General features: G+C 43.0%; 1 protein-coding gene across 11 annotated transcripts in view; it reads left to right on the top strand.

Annotated features, from left to right (window-relative positions):
• The first annotated feature begins 2,114 nt into the window (after positions 1 to 2,114).
• MAP2K5 (mitogen-activated protein kinase kinase 5) overlaps positions 2,115 to 19,300 on the top strand; it is a 269,517-nt gene continuing 252,331 nt past the window's right edge. For 5 of the 11 annotated variants that reach the window (XM_027067609.2, XM_027067613.2, XM_027067608.2 and 2 more), the window contains exons 1-2: positions 2,118 to 2,829; positions 9,768 to 9,816. In XM_027067609.2, the coding sequence (XP_026923410.1) occupies positions 2,695 to 2,829; positions 9,768 to 9,816 (184 nt within the window). In that variant the 5' untranslated portion in view covers positions 2,118 to 2,694. Of the gene's footprint in view, positions 2,830 to 9,767; positions 9,817 to 19,300 lie in introns of all 11 variants that reach the window. The other 6 variants (XM_053223825.1, XM_053223826.1, XM_015078404.3 and 3 more) reach the window with 4 other exon arrangements.

Raw genomic sequence — 19,300 nt, 5'->3', positions numbered from 1 at the left:
CACTCAACAGCTATTATTCAAGTGCCTGCTATGTGCCAGGTACTATTTTAGGTACTAGGGGCATGGCAGTGAATAAAAAAAACACATATAGTTCCCTCCCCTCATTAAGTTATAGTTTATTGGGGAGACAGGCAAATGAGTAAAACCTGTGACATGTTAGATACGTGCTAGGAGAAAAATAAACTGGCTTGTATCTATGAATGGAGTGTTTTGGGGGCTGGTTTGTAATTGCCATAGTGTGTGCTAAAGGAAGGCTACAATTAGAAGGTAACGTTTAAGTCAAGACCAGCAGAATGTGCTTTTCCAGGCACGGTGTCCATAGGCACTTACGGCGGTCCAGCATTAGGGGCGCCCGTGTGGCTCAGTTGGTTAAGCATCCGACTCTTGGTTTCCGCTCAGGTCGTGATCTCATGATCTCACTGTTGGGTTCATGAGCTCAAGCTTCGCATCAGGCTCTCTGCTGTCAGCACAGAGCCCACTTCAGATCCTCTGCCTTGCTCTCTCTCTGCCTTTCCCTTGCTTGTGCTCTTTCGCTGTCTCTCTCAAAATAAATAAACTTAAAAGAAAAAAAAAAAAAAGAATGGTCCAGCAATAGAATTCTAAAACTAGGATTACTGTATGACCCAGCAATTCCACTTTGGGGTATATCTCCATCCAAAAGAATTGAAAGTACAAATTGGGTTGGTTTTCCCCATAGTACTATGAATTAAAAAGCTGTTTTAACAAATAATAGGTTCATAGAAAATCTCCAGTTTTGTGGTCTATATTCTCAAATAATAGGAAATGAACTTTCAATAAAAAAGTACATGGGTACCTTGGGCAAACTGTTTATTTCTCACAGGACTGAGGTACGGGTGGAAAAGAGCAATTTCAGAATATCTGGAGCATCTGATTAAATGAATTTCTATCTAAGCTATTAATTTACAGTAACTAAAAAAGAGAATTTATCTCCTATGTGGACTTTTGAATTAAATATAAAAGAAACTCAGGCAGAGAAATATATGCACAAAAATTTTTGGTGTTCTACTTAAACTAACCAACATTTAAATTATTTTTTCTCTTGCATGAATAAATTCTGAGTGTTGGGGGGGGAAATGATCACTCCTCTCCCACCGAATTTATATAAAATTCAGCACTCAAAAGTAAAGCGACATGAGCACGTTCATTAGCAGGAGATTATGGCCCAACCTACACAATGCGATTTGTGAACAAACTTTTATATAGAAACCATAGATCAACACAATTACGCATTTTAAAATCTGAGGTTAACAAGGCATTTAAAACAACCGAGGGTTATTGCTACTGCCTGTGATATCACCGATTGTGTAAACATTGCTATCTGGTTGAAATTTTACGGACTAGACCAGATATTTTCTGCAATGATTTAATAAGAGAACAGGATGCCAGTACTCCAGCTGTCCCCTGGCAGTTAAACTCTTCCCTGAATTTTTTTTTTCTTTTACTGTTGCTTTTAAATGAGGAGGCTGTTTGCTATTTCAGGGCAATCGTGGGGTTAAAGAACAACAAAAAAATCATACACTGTTTGCTCAAGTGGGAGGAAGACTATGATAATTCTGTATCTGTGGAGTGGAAGAAGGGGAAAACAGTGTTGAGTTCTTGCCTTACTCTTGATTTGGTGCACAAACACCGTCAAGGTAAAGGGCTTGACAAAGTAGGTATAAAGGCGAGACGGAGTTTCGTCTTTCTGGGGCTTCCGCAAACAGTACGCAATTTTAAGACGACAGTTGGGCTGGAGTCCGCCAAAAGCCCAGTTTAGTTTCCTCCTTCGTTTGCTAGATGGTTTCACCCGGCTGCCTTTAATGAGGGTCGCGAGTGGAAAAGAAAGGAGCGTCACTCGGTCGCCGCGGGCGACCACGGGCCGACGGACACCTCCCGACAAGCCAGCCTAGCCCGGCCCTCGTGCTCGTCCCCGCCCCTCGCGCTCGCTCCTCGGGTCCCGCCCGCCGGGGCGCGGTGGCGGGGCTGGCCGGGAGCTGCCCTCATCCAACATGGCGCCGCGGGAGGCGGGTCCCTCTCTCCGGCTCCCGGGGTTCCGGTGCCGTGCGTTTTGGTTCCGGAGTAACAGTGCCCTCGCCTCGCCTTCCTTCTCCTTTTGCCGCTGCCGCTGCCGCCGTAGCCGGAACGTTCGGCCCGGGGCGGCTGGGGCCGGGCCCGCGCGCGCCGCGCCCTCTGACTCGGGGTGGGGAACAGGATTCGCTTCCCGACGGAGGGCCCTCCTCGACTCTCGCTTGGTTTGGCGGCCCCGGGTCTCCTTCCAAACAGCCCCCGACTGAGTCCCCTCCAGTCGGGGACCCTCCCCTCTCCACTAAGGAAGAGTGGACACCTGCCGCTCTGTCTCCCTAAAACGGGGTCATCTCCTCACACCCACACAGACGGCAGGGGGCTTCACGATCCGGTTCGCCCTCTTTCCCAACTCCAGAACCCTCTGACCCCCGTTAGTTTATATTGGCCCCTGCCTCGTGCCCCGTCCACGCTCACAGAGAGGCAGCCCCAACCCCATACAGGCTGGGCCTGGCTTGCTGCCTGCGGGTCCCTTCCAGACCATCCCTCTTCTTCACTCCCCCGACCCCCTGTCCTGTTCCCCTCCGTCCCCTTGTCACCCTTTGGAGCCCTCGCCTAACCAGGATCCAGTGGGTACCTCCTGCCCCAGGATGTGAGCCCCTGTAACCTGTAATGCTGTGGCTGGCCTTTGGCCCCTTCCATGCCATGGAGAACCAGGTGCTGGTGATTCGTATCAAGATTCCAAATAGTGGCGCGGTGGACTGGACAGTGCACTCTGGGCCGCAGTTACTCTTCAGGGATGTGCTGGTGAGTGGTAATCTCAGTGTCCAAAACCCATTGAGGAGGGCGCAGGGATTTGTGGGGTAGTCAGCACCTTGACCGCTGAATCTCAGCCTGGTTGCCCAAGCTAGTGGCCGTGGCCATTGCTGGCCTCCTGTGGGATGGCCAATGTCCACGACAGACATTGATTAATTGCATGGACTGAAATCTGGCAAATGTGCAGGGCCCTGGGGAACTAGAGATGAATCAGATTGAACCCCTGCCCTCAAGGAGCTCGCAGCTGGACTGGGACATACACACAGAAGCATCAACTGGATGCAAAAAGCTGAGTCTAGAAGTTTTTTTTTTCCCCCAAGTGTTTCTCGGAATGTCCCTGGCCAGATTCCAGCCATGTCTTTCTACAGAGTTCCCTGAACTTGGTGACCAATAGGGAAAGAGAAACTAGGCAACTGGAACTTACCATGTTTCAACAAACCCAAGGTGCCATTGTTTTAAGATACTATTTTGTGTACCACTCAGAAAGAAAAAAAAAACAAAGCAAAAACACTGCTTGTTAAACTGTGACATGCTGTGCATTATACAAAAGCAGCCCAATTTCAGAGATGTTAAAAGTGGAGGAAAAGGTGCATCTGAGAATCAATGCTGTGTTATTACTCTCAGGATATATTTCAAATAAAGTCATGGAACGTGAGAGCAGAGTGTAACCTCAGCAGTGGTCTGTTGAGACCTCTTATCTTTTTTGAGATAGTTACTGAGGAGTAGTGAGGTGAAACTGTTTTTCCAAAGTAGTGTTGCTCACGAGTGGGGGAGTCAGTACCAGAACTCAGATTTCCTTACTTAGTAATTTTTTTCCATGTGCTGCACTGCCATTTCTTATCTTTTAGCAGACATTTGAAATAGAGTGTATTGTGCCCATTTTATATATTGAATAATTGAGGTATCAGAGGCAGAACTGACATACCCAGAAGCATGTTGCAGGTATTAAATCTATAGCGGAAGTTACCTGCAGAATAAGATGGGGCTGGGTAAAGGTTCTTGGGAGGAGGGAGATCTGTGATGTGATTTTTTTTTTTTTTTTGGTTGTCATAGGTGCCACCATCAAAATTTGATTCCTGTACCTATATTTTGAATTCTGGATGTTGCAGACCATTACAGATTTTCAGGTGTCTGGGCTACGAGTCCAGAGGCTGGAGTGAGCCAGCAGCTTCCAGTCTTGTCCACCAAATGTTACCCTTCTCTTTGTGTCTGGAGTTCACGCACTCGCGTGCATATAGTTTTCTTCTCGTGACAAAGCCCAGACTTCTTAGCATGGTCCTCTAGGCCCGTCTGGATTGGCTTCTGCCTGCCTGGCACCACACCACACCACACCACACCACACCACACCACACCACACCACACCACACCACACCACACCTCCCCTCTCACCACACCTCACGAGCATCCTGTGCTCCAGGTTACATAGAATTAACTTTGGTTCTCCTAGGCTGTCTCCACTCGGTGCTTTTCTTCAGTTAGCCAACTCCTACGTGTCCTTTCAGAGCCCAGCTTCCCTTTTCCTCTTCTGTAGTCTTGGTTATGTGCCCCTCCTCTGTGTTCCCACAGCATCATTCGGGCAAAGCTCACAGGTTTTGTCACAGTTTTATCTCTCTCTTCCAGTAAATGGTGCATTTCCGGAGGAGATGGACATTCATTTCCCCTCTTTCTCGTGCTCCGTAGGACGCTGAAATATTTGTTCAGATATTTCAAAGGGAGCGTTAAAAAAGATGCATGCGGTTATGGTTTTGTGGACAGCCTGCTAGGTTTTGAATCAAAACGTGGGTTTAATGGGGCGATTGGGTGGCTCAGTTAGTTGAGTGTCCAACTCTTCATTTCAGCTCAGGTCATAATCCCAGGGTCGTGAGATCAAGCCCTGCATTAGGCTCTGTGCTGAGCATGAAACCTGCTGCAGATTCTCTCTCTCCCCCTCTGCCCTGTGCGCGCGCGCTCTCTCTCTCTCTCTCTCTCTCTCAAAAAAAAGTGAGTTTAATTGCAAGCAGTCTCACTAACTAGACAAGACACTCTACCTCTTTTAGCCTCAGTTTCCTTACTTGTAAAATGGGGACAATACCTGCCTTCAAGGCTGGTGAAGATTAAATTTTTTTTTTAATGTTTATTTATTTTTGAGACAGAGAGAGACAGGATGAACGGGGGAGGGTCAGAGAGAGAGGGAGACACAGAATCCGAAACAGGCTCCAGGCTCTGAGCGGTCAGCGCAGAGTCCGATGCGGGGCTCGAACTCACGGACGGTGAGATCATGACCTGAGCTGAAGTTGGACGCCTAACCGACTGAGCCACCCAGGCGCCCCAAGTCTTGTGAAGATTAAGTGAGATCGTGTCTGTGATGAAAAAGGTGTGAGCTTTCTTTCACTTTGCTCATTTGAAATAACAGAAGATATTTAGAACACAGTGATACAAACACAAACTCTGGGCCAGATTGCCTGGGTTTAAATTGCAAGCCTTACCAGACTCACTTGGGCAAGTGTCTTTTGTGTCTCAGTTCTTTACCTGTAAAAAAAAAAAAAAAAAAGAGGGGTAGAGGATGAAAATAATGCCCACTTCATAGAGTATGAGGACTACTGGAGTTGATACATATAAAGCACTTAGAACAATCTGGAATGAGGTAAATGCTCTGTAAGTATTGTTGTTACAACATAAGGGACAGGGCCTGGGTCTTTTGCTTCTTAAGCATCTCTCTATTGTACCTTGGCTCCAGGCTGATTGGCTTTACTTTCTTTTTTTTTTAACGTTTATTTATTTTTGAGAGAAAGAGACAGAGCATGAGCCGGAAAGGGGCAGAGAGAGAGGGAGACACAGAATCCAAAGCAGGCTCCAGGCTGTGAACTGTCAGCACAGAGCCCAACGTGGGGCTCGAACCCACAAACTGTGAGATCATGACCTGAGCTGAAGTCAGATGCTTAACTGACTGAGCCACCCAGGCTGATTGGCTTTAAAGTAAACTTTGCACAATCGGTCCTACCATCTAGAGTGCCTTGTGTCCTCACATGTGCCTATGTGCAGGTAAGCCCAGGTGGAGCATGTTTAGAGCCCTGATGAAGGGCTCTTGACAATGGGTGCTGTGCTATCTCCTGTGTTCCTATAGCAGGCTCTACGAACTGCACATACAGATCCTGGTGGGCACCTGTGATTTCTTCACCAGGGTCACATCATCTTTTCATCAAAAAATTGTCAAAAAACTGGACACCTGGGTGACTCGGTTGGTTAAGCGTCCGACTTCGGCTCAGGTCATGATCTTACAGTTTGTGAGTTCGAGCTCCATATCGGGCTCTCTGCCATTAGTGCAGAGCCCACTTTGGACCCTCTGTCTCCCTTTTTCTGCACCCTCCCTCCAAATAAACATTAAAAAAAAAAAAAGAAATTGTCAAAAACCGACAGCTATATCAGCGTCTTTGGCTTGGAACCTTAAAATTTAAAGCCAAATGAAATCTGGAAGCATCCCCCTCATCTCATGTAACTCTCTTCTCCCCAGTTTTCAAATTCGGAAGCGTGAACCCCAGAGGGGGAAAATGCTAAAGCCACACAGCTCGTTTTTGGTAGGACCAGACACAGAAGCCAGAAGCAGTTTGTGGTCACTGAGTCATCTGTATCTGAGAGTGTTTTGTACCTGAGGTTGTAGTCGAGGGCTCTCATCACTGCTCTGTCAAATAGCTGGGAGACCTTGGACAAGGCACTTAGCCTCTCTGGGCCTGTGTCTGGGTCTGAATAATTCGGGACTGGCTGCAGGGTAAAGTAGGCCTAGCTGGTCTTCAAGGGCAGAGACATTTGATTATCTGTTTTTCAGCTTTCTGTGTTCTTTTCCTTGTAGACACAATCTCCGGTTTGGGGAAAATTGTGCAGGAGATTGCAATTAGTGGTGCAAGAGAATGTTCCCCCCTATTCCTCTTGGTATTTGAATCCTGTCTCCCAAGTCCCAGCTCAGATTTCCTCTCATCTGTGAAGTTTTTACCTAGACTGAGCCTGTGATTTTTTTTCTGCCTCCTGAGTTAGCAAATACTGTATTTATGTCTTTTGTCTGGCTCTTATCAGCCTGTAAGTGCACTGTATCGTTCTTCTTTTAGGTTTGTCTTTATCTGAGTGACCAGACTATAATCTTCCTAAATCTTACTCTTCTGTAGCCTACAGCTTTGTGATCTTTATGCTCCTGGCATGTGTAGATGCTTAATTATACTTTTGGTCCATCATATATTTGATTGATATATTAAAAGCATGGAGAAGAAAATGACCAAGAAATGATCACCATTAAAATATTTAAATTTAAGTTTTCTTTTGAAAGCTTCTTTAGGTAAATGTTATGTTGTGAATAAGACAGGGCTTTTTCTTTTTTCCTGGAAATAAGTCACTTAAAATATAATTGTAAAATATACATAAAATTATTAAATATGTCCTGGTTAGAAATGACCAGTAGGTATTAACTAATTTTGAAACTTTTCAACTCTTCAGCATTATGATAAGCCCCACCTTATTTGCTTTAACAGAACGATATGGCTGGTTGTGTTCACATGGTCCCTCAAGCAAGTTTGCTTTTTTTTTTTTTTTTTTTTACTCTTTTTCCCCACATGAGGTGTAAAGCCTATGTGACTCCTTGTTTATGGTGATGGGCAAAAGGGGCCACTGCTGCCCCCCAAGGTTTTCAGCTACTTATTAGAAATTTGCTGTTTGATGGGATCTGCTACTCATAAGTAGGAAGGATCCTAAATTAGTTTGCTGATGCTGTAGAGTTCATGGCACAAGATCTAGGTGATCAGAGTTCCCTGAAAGTAACGTCGACGTGGAGGGCTGGGGGTGGCGTCCCCCAGCTTGTTTTTAACCACACCACTAGTTAGAAAAGGTCCTCAATAGATGCTCTGGAAGGATGATGGGAGTGAATAAATGACTATCCACCAGTCCTCAGGTGCTGAAATTTTGGGTTTCATTGTTAGGTAAGCTCTATAACTTTCCAGTCATCAGTGACTTGTGTTATTAATTTAACAGACACTATTGTGGCACCTACCGTGTGCTAGACACTCTTAAAATCCCTTTATAAATGTGAACTCATTTCGTCCTACGAGGCAGGTACAGTTATGATCTCATGGCCCAGATAGACCCAGTCACCGAGCTGCTGAACAGCAGAGTCAAGGTCCAGCCCTAGCAGTCTGGCTCCAGCCCACACAGTCAGGCTTTACACTAGCTGTCTGTAGAATTTATTCCATACTCACTCTACAGTTTCCATTTACCTGTCAATAAATACTTTTACCTACAAGTGTGTAGAATTTTTTTAACACTGGATTTTTTTTTTTTTTTTTTTTTTTTTTTTTTTTTACAAATACTTCCTCAGAGTTGATGTTGCATGTGCTAAGACTAGAGTCAGAAGGAAAAAAATAACCTCCTTTGGGTCTAATGAGCGAGGGTTGCCTAAGATAGTTCTCTTTGATCAATTTTATATGCACAGATTTATTTTTGAGGGGAAAAAAAGGCACTCTGGAGGCGAGGCTATTATGCAAATTTCCACTGCAGCAAAAGCTTCTAAAGAACTGCCTTCAGAAGGGAGTTGCAGCCGCCACTCTGCTAAGTGCCCCGCTTGGAAGGGCTGTGGGCTCCCTGCTGAGAACTACCGTAAGCCGCTTTGTCACCGGCTGCCTGGTGCCAGTTCTGGCAGAGCCCAGGAGGGACGTTGTGGCAGAGTCCGGGAGAGCAGTGAGGTTTGCAGACCGTTTAGGTGGGGCTGGACATCATGGAGGGTCATCTTTCCCAGTGCTGGCAATTTCTTGAGGATGTCCCATGCCTCTTGAGCTAAGCTGTCTCCATAGACTGATTTTTAAGATTTCAACTTTACAGGTTCATTTAAATATTGGTATCAGAATATATAAACTTAAAAAAAATTTTTTTGTAACCTAGATTAACTCTGTTCCAGTGTCATTCAATATACGTTTTCCAGTTGCTTAGGAGTGAAGGTTGATAAAAAATTGTTTGTATCAAATGTAGCATTATAGGTTATGGCATTATTGGAATAATATGTCACAGAAACTTGTTTTTTGAACTCTTTGCACTATGAATACAAGGCACGATGTTGCTAGTTACATATCAGAAGCTGCATTTGAGTGTCCACAGTGTGCTAGGTTAATTTATGTATATTATTTAACTTAATTTTTACATTATCTCTCTAAGTATTACTAGACTCCTATTGGAGGATAATCAGATTGAGGCTCAGAGAGGTTAAGTAATTTATTTCCAGTCGCAGAGCTAGTAGGTGCAGACCTGGGATTCAAACCCAGGCTAGTCTGACTCCTAAACCCCTTACTCTTTCTACTGGCAGTGCACTCCACAGCCTCCCGTAGAAGAAACTGTTTATTTGTTTAATACACAAGGGTGTATTTTTTTATTAAAATTTTTTTAATGTTTATTTTTGAGAGAGAGAGAGAAACAGAGCATGAGCGGGGGAGGGGCAGAGAGAGAGAGAGAGAGAGAGGGAGGGAGGGAGGGAGGGAGGGAGGCACAAAATCCAAAGCAGGCTCCAGGCTCTGAGCCATCAGCACAGAGTCCAACGCGCAGCTCGAACCCATGAACCCATGAACCGTGAGATCATGACCTGAGCCAAAGTCAAACACTTAACCAACTGAGCTACCCAGGTGCCCCCACAAGAGTGTATTTGTATATACTGTTGAATCAAGAGGGAAAGATTGTTACGAATACATAGTAGAGGAAATTTTGTAAAGAATCTCCCCCCACCCCCCCCACCCCCTGCCCCAAAATAGAGATTTAAGCTCTGGCCTCACATTGCTGGGCTAAGTGTGATTATGAGCTAATGTTTTTATAGTTTATGCCAACATTTCAAAAATCTTCTTCAGGGTCTCATATTTCCTCTAGGATTTGCCACATGTTAGCAATAAAGAAGATGGCTAATTGTGTTTCTTTATTCTTTCTTTGTTTAGGATGTGATAGGCCAGGTTCTGCCTGAAGCAACAACCACAGCATTTGAATGTAAGTCTGGCTTGTATACTTTCTTGACTATTTCTTTCTGCAGTAATTTTTCAAAGGGTTTATGGGTTGTATTACTTTAGAAACTGACAAAAACAGATTATTTATGATCATCATATGGTACATTTAAATATTTATAAATTAATGCAAGTTTAATGATGATACTGAACTGAGTAATATTTTCTTATTTAATCATATCTTGGGTGTGCATATTTCTATAATATAGCTTTAATTACCAACATGACCTTTATCTGCTCTTGCTCCTCACTGTAATAATATTGTGGGACGAAATGAAACGTGTAAACTACCTGTAGGCCAGTGATTACTGATTAAGAGATTGTAATCCATTACTGCTTTAACACAGCAACAGAGTAGAGCTTTTAAGTGAGCGTTGCCTGGAATAATTCTGTTTTCGTGGGGCTTGGTGTGGCTGCTACATGATGACAGTAACACTTCAGTCTTGAGTCCTTCTTCCTCACTGTCCCCTCCCCCACCAAAACCAATTGGCCTGGGGATTGGGAGGGGGCAGGATGGACTAGAAAACGAGTTTCCACATGAGCCAAGTCATTGCAAAGGACGTCAGGGTCCAGTAATGTTAAGGTGAGAGTTTAGTCCATAGAACAAGGGCTCTGATGTTGAGAAGGATGAAGTAAGGATTTTTTTCCCATCTGTTTTTAGAAGGTGAAGGCCACTTTTCCATTAGAAGATGTACGGTTTCTTCACACGATAGTTTACTTGTTGTTCTTGGTTTTTACGCAGATGGTTAATGACAGTGAATACAATGTCTTTTATTTATGCTCTCTTTGGAGGACAATTTGGTGGTACTTAACAAAATATAAAATGTGCAAAACCTTTGAGCAGGTTTTCTTTTAGGAGGCTTTTCAACAGAAATACCTGCACATGTGTTGAATGCCCTTCAAACAAAATATTCATTGTGGAATTAAAAAAAATTTTTTTAATGTTTATTTATTATTTTTGAGAGAGAGAGAGAGAGACAGCACGAGCAGGGGAGGGGCAGAGAAAGAGAGAGAGAGGGAAACGCAGAATCCAAAGCAGGCGCCAGGCTCTGAGCTGTCAGCAGAGAGCCCGACGTGGGGCTCAAACTCTGAACTTTGAGATCATGACCTGAACCAAAGTCAGATGCTTAACCAACTGAGCCACCCAGGCATCCCATGGAATTATTTTTAATAGCAAAAAATTAGAGGAAAGCTAAATTCCTAGAATAATGGATTAATAAAGTATCCATTATCTGAAGCAGCAGCCAATTGAGCAGCAGCTAAAAAGAATGATTTTATGCATCGACATGGAAAGATTTCCATGATACATTGTTGAATAAGTAAATAATATGTATGGTGTGATCCCATTTTATAAAATAGCTAATCTCTGTACCTCCCAGCTTTGTGTATATCTTGAGAAACAAGGATCTGCAGAATGCCCACCATAGTGTTTCCAGTGGTGTCCCCTTTGGGAAGTGGACTTGAGGGTTAGAGTGGGGAACGGTTGGCTAGATGAGCACACTTTTTACTTTTCTATACTTCTCTATTGTTTGAATATTTTTCAGCATTCATTATGTGTATTTAAAAGTCACTTGTGTAAAACTCTTAAAATGATTAGTACTTTATTAACCACACTGGACTGTATATCCTATTGAAAAATGGTACGCGTATCTGAAATACTAGTGTTGCAAGCTCTTCAGAGCTTTTTTGGTAAGTCCTTGGTGGTACCCTGGATTTCATGGACAGGCTGATAGTTAACATCTGTTACTGTTGCCAGATGCTGTGCTAAGAACATTCCATGGTTATCTCATTTAATTTAACCTTCACAAATCTCCATGAAGTACTTGGAAGGACTGTTACTAGCTCCATTTTAGTTGAGGAAAGGATATCTGCTCTGAGCAGCTTGCTCAAGGTCTCATAGCTAGTGAGTGGTAAAGTGGACTTTCTTGTGTAGACTCCAGAACATGTATATATTCTCAACCACTGTTGACACGTTTTGGGAGTTGTCAAAATTCTTGAAATTACTTATTCTGATTGTTTAAGTGTAACAGAAAATAAGTTTATTTTGTACTTCCTATCTTTTTTTTTTTTTTTTTTTTTTTTTTGAGAGAGCATGCAGGGGAGGGGCAGAGGGAGAGGGAGACAGAGAGAGTATCTGTAGTAGGCTCCATGATGTGGGGCTTAATCTCATAACCATGAGATCATTAACTGAGCCAAAATCAAGAGTCGGTTGCTTAACTGACTGAGGCACCCAGGAGCCCCTGTCCTTCCTACTTCTTGCTTTCTGGGTCCCACAGAGTGTCTTGACCCCACTGGCTTCCAGAGTGAGAGTTCATAGTAATAACATCGATCATTTTAGCTGTCATTTGTTGATGGCTTGCTCTCTTTCTAGCAATGGACTAGATGATTTACCTAAATTGTTGCTAATCCTGACAAAAACTCTGTGAGGTAGGAAAACTCTACCTTTGGGAACCTGAGGCCCAGAGACATGAAATGGTTGCCAAGGGTCATCAGCTAGGAAGTGGAGCCAAGTTTAAACACAGTTGTTTTTGACTGTGAAACATGCACTTGGTATAACCAAGTGTGTCAGAAGCCTATGAAGTGTGTTAAGTATGGTTGACGTGGCTGATGGGTTTATGGTTTATGGGTATGATGGAACAACTCTTGGATAAGTAAAACTTTAGCCAAAGAAATACTTACGGCAATATATTTAATACTGAAAAATACACCTAACACAACAGAAAAAAAAGTGTGAATTTCTAGGTTTAAGTTCTAGGAGATCTCACTCCTTTACTGAAATAAGAGTGGCAACTCTATACCCATCTGTGTCTGGACAAGTTTTAGGCAAAAACAAAAAACAAAACCCCAAAACACAAACAGACAAAATAGTAACAGTCCTTTGTTTCTTGAGCTTAGAGTACCGCATACTTTCCCTTATAGACAGAATCCCAGCCTGGCTTTTTTTATGATTGCTCTAGGATGACCTTATTTTCTGAACCAAAGATCTGAACTAATAAATGGAATCTATGTAGAAGAAGCATTTGGAAAGATGTAGCTTGTAAGCTAATTTGCTGACATTTTTGAGCATTTCTGTGGTCTGGAGCTATGATGGAACAACTTCCAATAAAACTTTGATCAAAGATATATTTATGGTACTGTATTTAATATTGAAAAGGATACCTAGCACTAATTGATTTCTTATGCAAAAGAGATGGTAGGGGTGCTGCCTGGTTGGCTCAGTCGATTAAGTGTCCGACTTCAACTCAGGTCATGATCTCGCAGTTTGTGAGTTTGAGCCCCATGTTGGGCTCTGTGCTGACAGCTTGGGGCCTGGAGCCTGCTTCTATTCTGTGTGTGTGTTTCTCTCTGTGCCCCTCCCTTGATCATGCTGTGTCTGTCTATCTCTCTCTCTCTCTCAAAAATAAATAATAAACATTTAAAAAAAATGAATAAATGTTAATTTTTTTTATAAAAAAAAGAGATGGTATTTCCTTTAGCAATGTGAATTAAGCAACAAAGGGAAGGACACTGTCACGTTTACTTGTTCCACACAAATATAGAGGAAAAGAGTTGATAAGTGGAAAAGAGGGGAAAGGTCAGGTAATCTTAGATTCTTCAGTCTGAGAAGTGCCATCCGTTGGGTAAGACCTCTGATCCCACCAGATGGAGCTAATCTCCCTCCACACCTTTGCTAGAGCAGGTAACCCATGGGGCCTGCCTTCTGATGAGTTGTGTGCATGTTTCCCTTCTCACTAGATTTTGAAGGACTTGATGACAGGTACTGTGTTTTATTTCACTCTTATTCTCAGTACTTAGCTTAGACCCTTGCTGAATAAAATGAAATGTTGTGTGCCCATATTCAGATGGGAATCTTACAATTACTGGGACCTAAAGCCAAGTAAGTAATTTGCTATTTGCATTATTTGTGTTATTACCCAGGCACGGGATATAAACTGGTTGGTGGTGGACCAGTCAGACTCCACACTTGACTGGGCCTTCTGTCCTGAGGGGGCAGAGGGTCTACAATGACGATATTCTTTCTGGTTTGTGTTCCTGGGAGTAGTGTTTCTGAGGGGAGTTAGGCTGGATAAGGGGAGGGAGGCCCATTTGTGCTGATCACCTCTTGGACCGATGGCCCTAAGTCTTTTTCATTTTACCCCTTTTAGGTCCTTTTCCCCTTATAATTAAAGCACAAAGCAAAATACTTTCCAATATATAGTGCTTGGTTTCTTTTTTTTTTTTTTTAACATTTATTTATTTTTGAGAGACAGAGAGAGACAGAGCATGAGCAGGGGAGGGGCAGAGAGAGAAGGAGACACAGAATCCAAAGCAGGCTCCAGGCTCCAGGCTCCGAGCTGTCAGCACAGAGCCTGACGCGGGACTCGAACTTGCAAACTGCGAGATCATGACCTGAGCCGAAGTCGGATGCTTAACTGATTAGCCACCCAGGTGCCCCTTGATTTCTTTTTTTTTTTTAATTTTTTTAAATGTTTTTATTTATTTTTGAGACAGAGAGAGGCAGAGCATGAGCGGGGGAGGGGCAGAGAGAGAGGGAGACACAGAATCCGAAACAGGCTCCAGGCTCTGTGCTGACAGCACAGAGCCCAATGCGGGGCTTGAACTCACGGACCGTGAGATCGTGACCTGAGCCGAAGCCGGACGCTTAACCGACTGAGCCACCCAGGCGCCACCCTTGATTTCTTTTTTAATTAAGAAGGTATAGATGATCTTAAAAAAAGAATACAAGCAGCATACAAATGAAACGAAAACTAAAAGTCTCCATTTCCCTAGTTTACTATTTAACAGTGTGTTCTGTATCTTTACAGAAGTTTTCTCTGTACATAATGCATACTATACTGCGACTAGTTCCCCCACCCCCACTTACCTTATATATACGCGTGCATATATATATATATATATATATATATGCACATATATATATGTATATATATATGTTTTTATGCATGGTATATATAACCTCTTCCAACATCACTGTGCACAAATCGACTTCATTCCTTTGGATGAGTACATTATACTTCATTTTATGGCCATGGCTTAATTTATTTAACCTATTGACGGGCCAATCTTAAGTTGTTAGTGGTTTTTTAGTATTGGAAAAAATGCTGTAGTCAACAGCATTGTCTTATATCTTTCCACATGGTGGAAATATATTTGTAGGATAAATTCCCAGGAGTTGGAACTACTGAGACAAAGAGTACCCCTATTTTACATTTTAATAGCTATTACCATGTTGCTCTCTAAAGGGTAGAACCAATTTACACTCCCACCAACAATGTTTGAGAATGCCCATTTCTCTCTACCCTCACCAACTCTGAGTAATTTTTTATTAGCAAACTTCCTAGTCAGTGTCAATTTGAAAGGTGGAAGAGATTATTATGCTATTGTTTTATTTTTGTTTCTTCAATTATAAGTGAGCTTGAGTGTCTTCATTTGTATTTTGATCATTTTGTTTAATTTCTGTGAACTGTTTGTCACCTTTGCCCATTTTCCTTTTAGGTTGTATGTTTCTAATTGACATAAGGATTTTCCAATATTAAGAAAATTGGGGCTTTGTCTCATCTGTTTAGTTATTTTTGTTTAGTTTACTGCTTTCCTTTCAGCTTGCTTTGGTCTTTTTTTTCCCTCTGCTTTTTTTTTTTCCCATAGAGAGGGTTGAAATTTTTACATGGTCAGATTTATCATATTGTCCTTTGTGACTTCTGGATTTATGCCATTCTTAGAAAGGTCTTCCACATTCAGGTATTGAAAAAACATTCATCCGTATTCTTTTGTTCTACTTTAACAGGGTTAAGCACACACACGCATTAGGTATGTGTGTACATACATATGTTCGTATGTGTATTAGCATTTTTTTTTTTTTTGGAAAAGAGTGTGCACTTTTATTACAAATATCAGAAGATTTGAAAATATTGTACCATCTCCAGTCTATTTTGGTGAGGGGAGGAATCAGGTGGGGAATCCAACTTTATTTTTCAAGCACATAGACAGTTGACCCCATACAAGTTATTGAATAATTTGTCTTTTCCCAGATGTGAGAACACTTCTGAGATAAAGCTGAATTCCATTACCATAAAAAATCTTGGCTGTTCGCATGTGCGGGCCCTACATATGCTGTAGGAGCCTGACATTCATACAGGCCCGGAGACCCCTGCTGATTTTCACAGTTTCATTAACAGATTAATGAGTACACCAGCACATGAGGTGATAAAAATCAGCTGTGCCCACTGATGAGTTTCCTGTGCATATCTGTTTCGTGTTCCTCCCCCTGGCTCTTCTCTAGACAAGTGGCTGCTTCAGAGTGACTGGTGAATTCTTACTGGTGACTTGAAAGAATCGTCTTAAGTCTGTGTAGACAAATGCTGACTTCTCCCTGTGAATACCATGTGGCCCGCTTTTCCGTGGCACCCTGACTTCACACATTTGGTCTGTAGCCTTCATAAGTATCTTCGCGCTTGTCAAACTGTGCCTCTGAGTTTTGGTTTGTAAAATATGGTTGTAGGATAAAGCTTTATTTTACTTGTCTTTCTCCGACCGTGATCATGTTATGCTCACTTCTCGTTTCAGTTGTTTCATGAATTTCTGGAAGATTATTTTGGGTAGAAATTTTAAAGCCGGTTCATCATTTTAAATTTGGCATAATATGACCACTTAAAGGAAATGATATAAGTTGTGATAGACAACCATAGCTGATGACTGGAGAAACACACCTGTAGGAGATACCCTTCATGTCCAAATAGCAAAGACTGCCTCATTAAGAATGATTGGATGAGAAAAGTCTAAATTATAAAATGTTTGGAAATAATAAATTATTTAGAAAAAATGAAGTTTCATTTTTTTTATTTTTCAAAATTTTATTTATTTTTTTTTAATTTTTTTTTTAACGTTTTATTTATTTTTGAGACAGAGAGAGACAGAGCATGAATGGGGGAGGGGCAGAGAGAGAGGGAGACACAGAATTGGAAGCAGGCTCCAGATTCTGAGCTATCAGCCCAGAGCCCGACGCGGGGCTCGAACTCACTGACCGCGAGATCGTGACCCGAGCCGAAGTCGGCCGCCCAACCGACTGAGCCACCCAGGCGCCCCCAAAATTTTATTTTTTGAGAGGAGAGAGACAGAGTGTGAGCAGGGAAGGGGCAGAGCTAGAGGGGGATACGGAATTTGAAGCAGGCTCCAGGCTCTGAGCTGTCAGCACAGAGCCCGACACGGGGCTCGAACTCACGAACTGCGAGATCATGACCTGAGCTGAAGTTGGATGCTTAACTGACTGAGCCACCCAGGCACCCATGAAATTTCATTTTCTTAAACTGTAGTATGTGTAGGAGATAAATGGTTGCTTATAGGCAGAACCAGGTAGGTTAATGAAAAATTGTAATTCACAATTATACAGTCTAAAGATTATTTAACAGGTGAGAGTTTATTTTACATCCTAGAATTTGAGACTATTTGAAGAAAGCTTTTATGTATTGAAATTTTGGTTTGCAATGTCATCCATGTGCAAAGTCCAGATCCTTTTTAGTCTTATGAGAGTAATTGCTTATTTGTAATCTTGCTATGTTGCATGAAAATTAAGAAGTTTAATTCCTTTACCCAACTGCCAGGCTAGTTATTCCTGGAGGGCAGCAGACAATGCTGCTCATTCTTGAGTCTCTAGAACCCCGTCCTAGTACCCAGCACATGGTAGACACTCATACGTGTTTCTGGAATGCACGGATGGTTGAAGGAATGAAGTAATAAGGACAAGCCTTTTGTATCTCATCCGTCACAAAATCATGTTAGCTCTGGCTTTAAAATATATCCAGTGCATGATGGCTGCTCAGAATCTCAGCCTGGTTCGGGCCACCATCTTCCCTCACCTACGATGACGGGACTGGGATGATGGTATCCTACTTGGTCTTCCTGTATCTGCTTTTGCCTCCACACAGCCTCTTCTGCACATAGCAGCCAAAGTGATCCTTGAGAAGTGGGATCACAATACTCAGCACCGTCCAGTGATTTCCATCTTACTCAGGAGTAAAAGCCAAGTCCTTAAAATCCCCTACAAGGCCCTGCATTTTCTCATCTGCCCCCAACCCTGCAACAGCATTGATTCCCTGAACTCATCTGTTTCTCTAGCGCCCGCCTGCTGTGCTAGCCACTCCGCCTTTGTTTCAGTCTCCTGAATATGCCAGGTATTCTTCTACCTCAAGGCCTTTGCATTAATTTTTCCCTCTGCCTGGAACACCCTTTCCCCAGATATCTGTGCAACCCATGCCCTCATCCCGTTCAGTCTATCTCAATAAGAGTGTGAGCTACTAGAGGGCAAGGCTTTTTTCTGTTTCCACTGTTACCATCCCCAGTGCCCAGAACATTGCCTGCTACATAGGGACACTTACATATTTGTTGGAGAGAGGAAGGGTGCAAAGGAGCGAAGAAGGAATCAGGAGGGCGGTGGCATGGAGCTGAAGTAAAACTCATGGCTGTGAGCGGTGCCTGGGTGGGTCAGTGGGTTAAGTGTCTGGCTCTTGATTTCAGCTCAGGTCATGATCTCAGGGTTGTGAGATCGAGCTCCACACCCAGTGCAGAGCCTACATAAGATTGTTTCTCTCTGGGCGCCTGAAGGACTCAGTTGGTTAAGCATCTGACTTCAGCTCAGGTCATGATCTTGTGGTTCGTGGGTTCGAGGCCCACATCAGTTTCTGTGCTGATAGCTCAGAGCCTGGAGCCTGCTTCAGACTCTGTGTCTCCCTCCCTCTCTGCCCCTCTCCCACTTGCACTTTGTCTCTCTCTCTCTCAGAAATAAATAAACATAAAAAAAAATTTTTTTTAAAAAGATGGTCTCTCTCTTTCTCGTGCGTGTGTGTGTGCGTGTGTGTGTGTGTGTGTGTGTGTGTGTGTGTGTGTGAAAAAAATCATGGCTGTAAAGATTTGGCCATAAAAGCCAGACTGCTAGTCCTGTCCAGATCTTAGATGCTACACCCGAGAAGGGCTCTAAACTTGACAACCTTTCTGATAATTTCTCGTCGATACGTGTTTCTAACTTCTACAGTTATGTCTGCATGTCTTTCCTCTTGTCTTGGAAAAATGCCTTTGCTGTAGTTCTAATTGACTCTCACCTGGCACTGAAGGAATGTGACAAATGACATCTTATATATTGCCTTAACTTTCTGTGCTCTTTGTAGAAGCTAGATTGTTTCTCTCAAAAGCCCGTTCGAGCCCCGTCCCTGCAGTGGGTGCTGTTTCGCTGACAGCTCCCTGGCGTCTGTTAGGTGACTGCTGTTTACCTTGATAGGCACTGTGCTTGCCATCCTGACCGCCCCTTACCTGCGGCTGCCTCTCCTCCATTGGGCCTTTATGTTCCTCCTCTTGGTTTCTCTTTCGGATTGCATGTTGCTTCAAATAAAATTGCTAACAACATATGGCCTGTTATGATTCTCTTTTCCCAAACTCTGCCATTTTGTGTATTTGTGACACACTGCAGATTTTGTGAAGAT

This window comes from Acinonyx jubatus, chromosome B3 (genome assembly GCF_027475565.1).
Source record: "Acinonyx jubatus isolate Ajub_Pintada_27869175 chromosome B3, VMU_Ajub_asm_v1.0, whole genome shotgun sequence".
NCBI classification, from domain to species: Eukaryota; Metazoa; Chordata; class Mammalia; order Carnivora; family Felidae; genus Acinonyx; species Acinonyx jubatus.
Note: the sequence above shows the minus strand (reverse complement) of the source record. Positions and strands in the feature narration are given on the sequence as shown.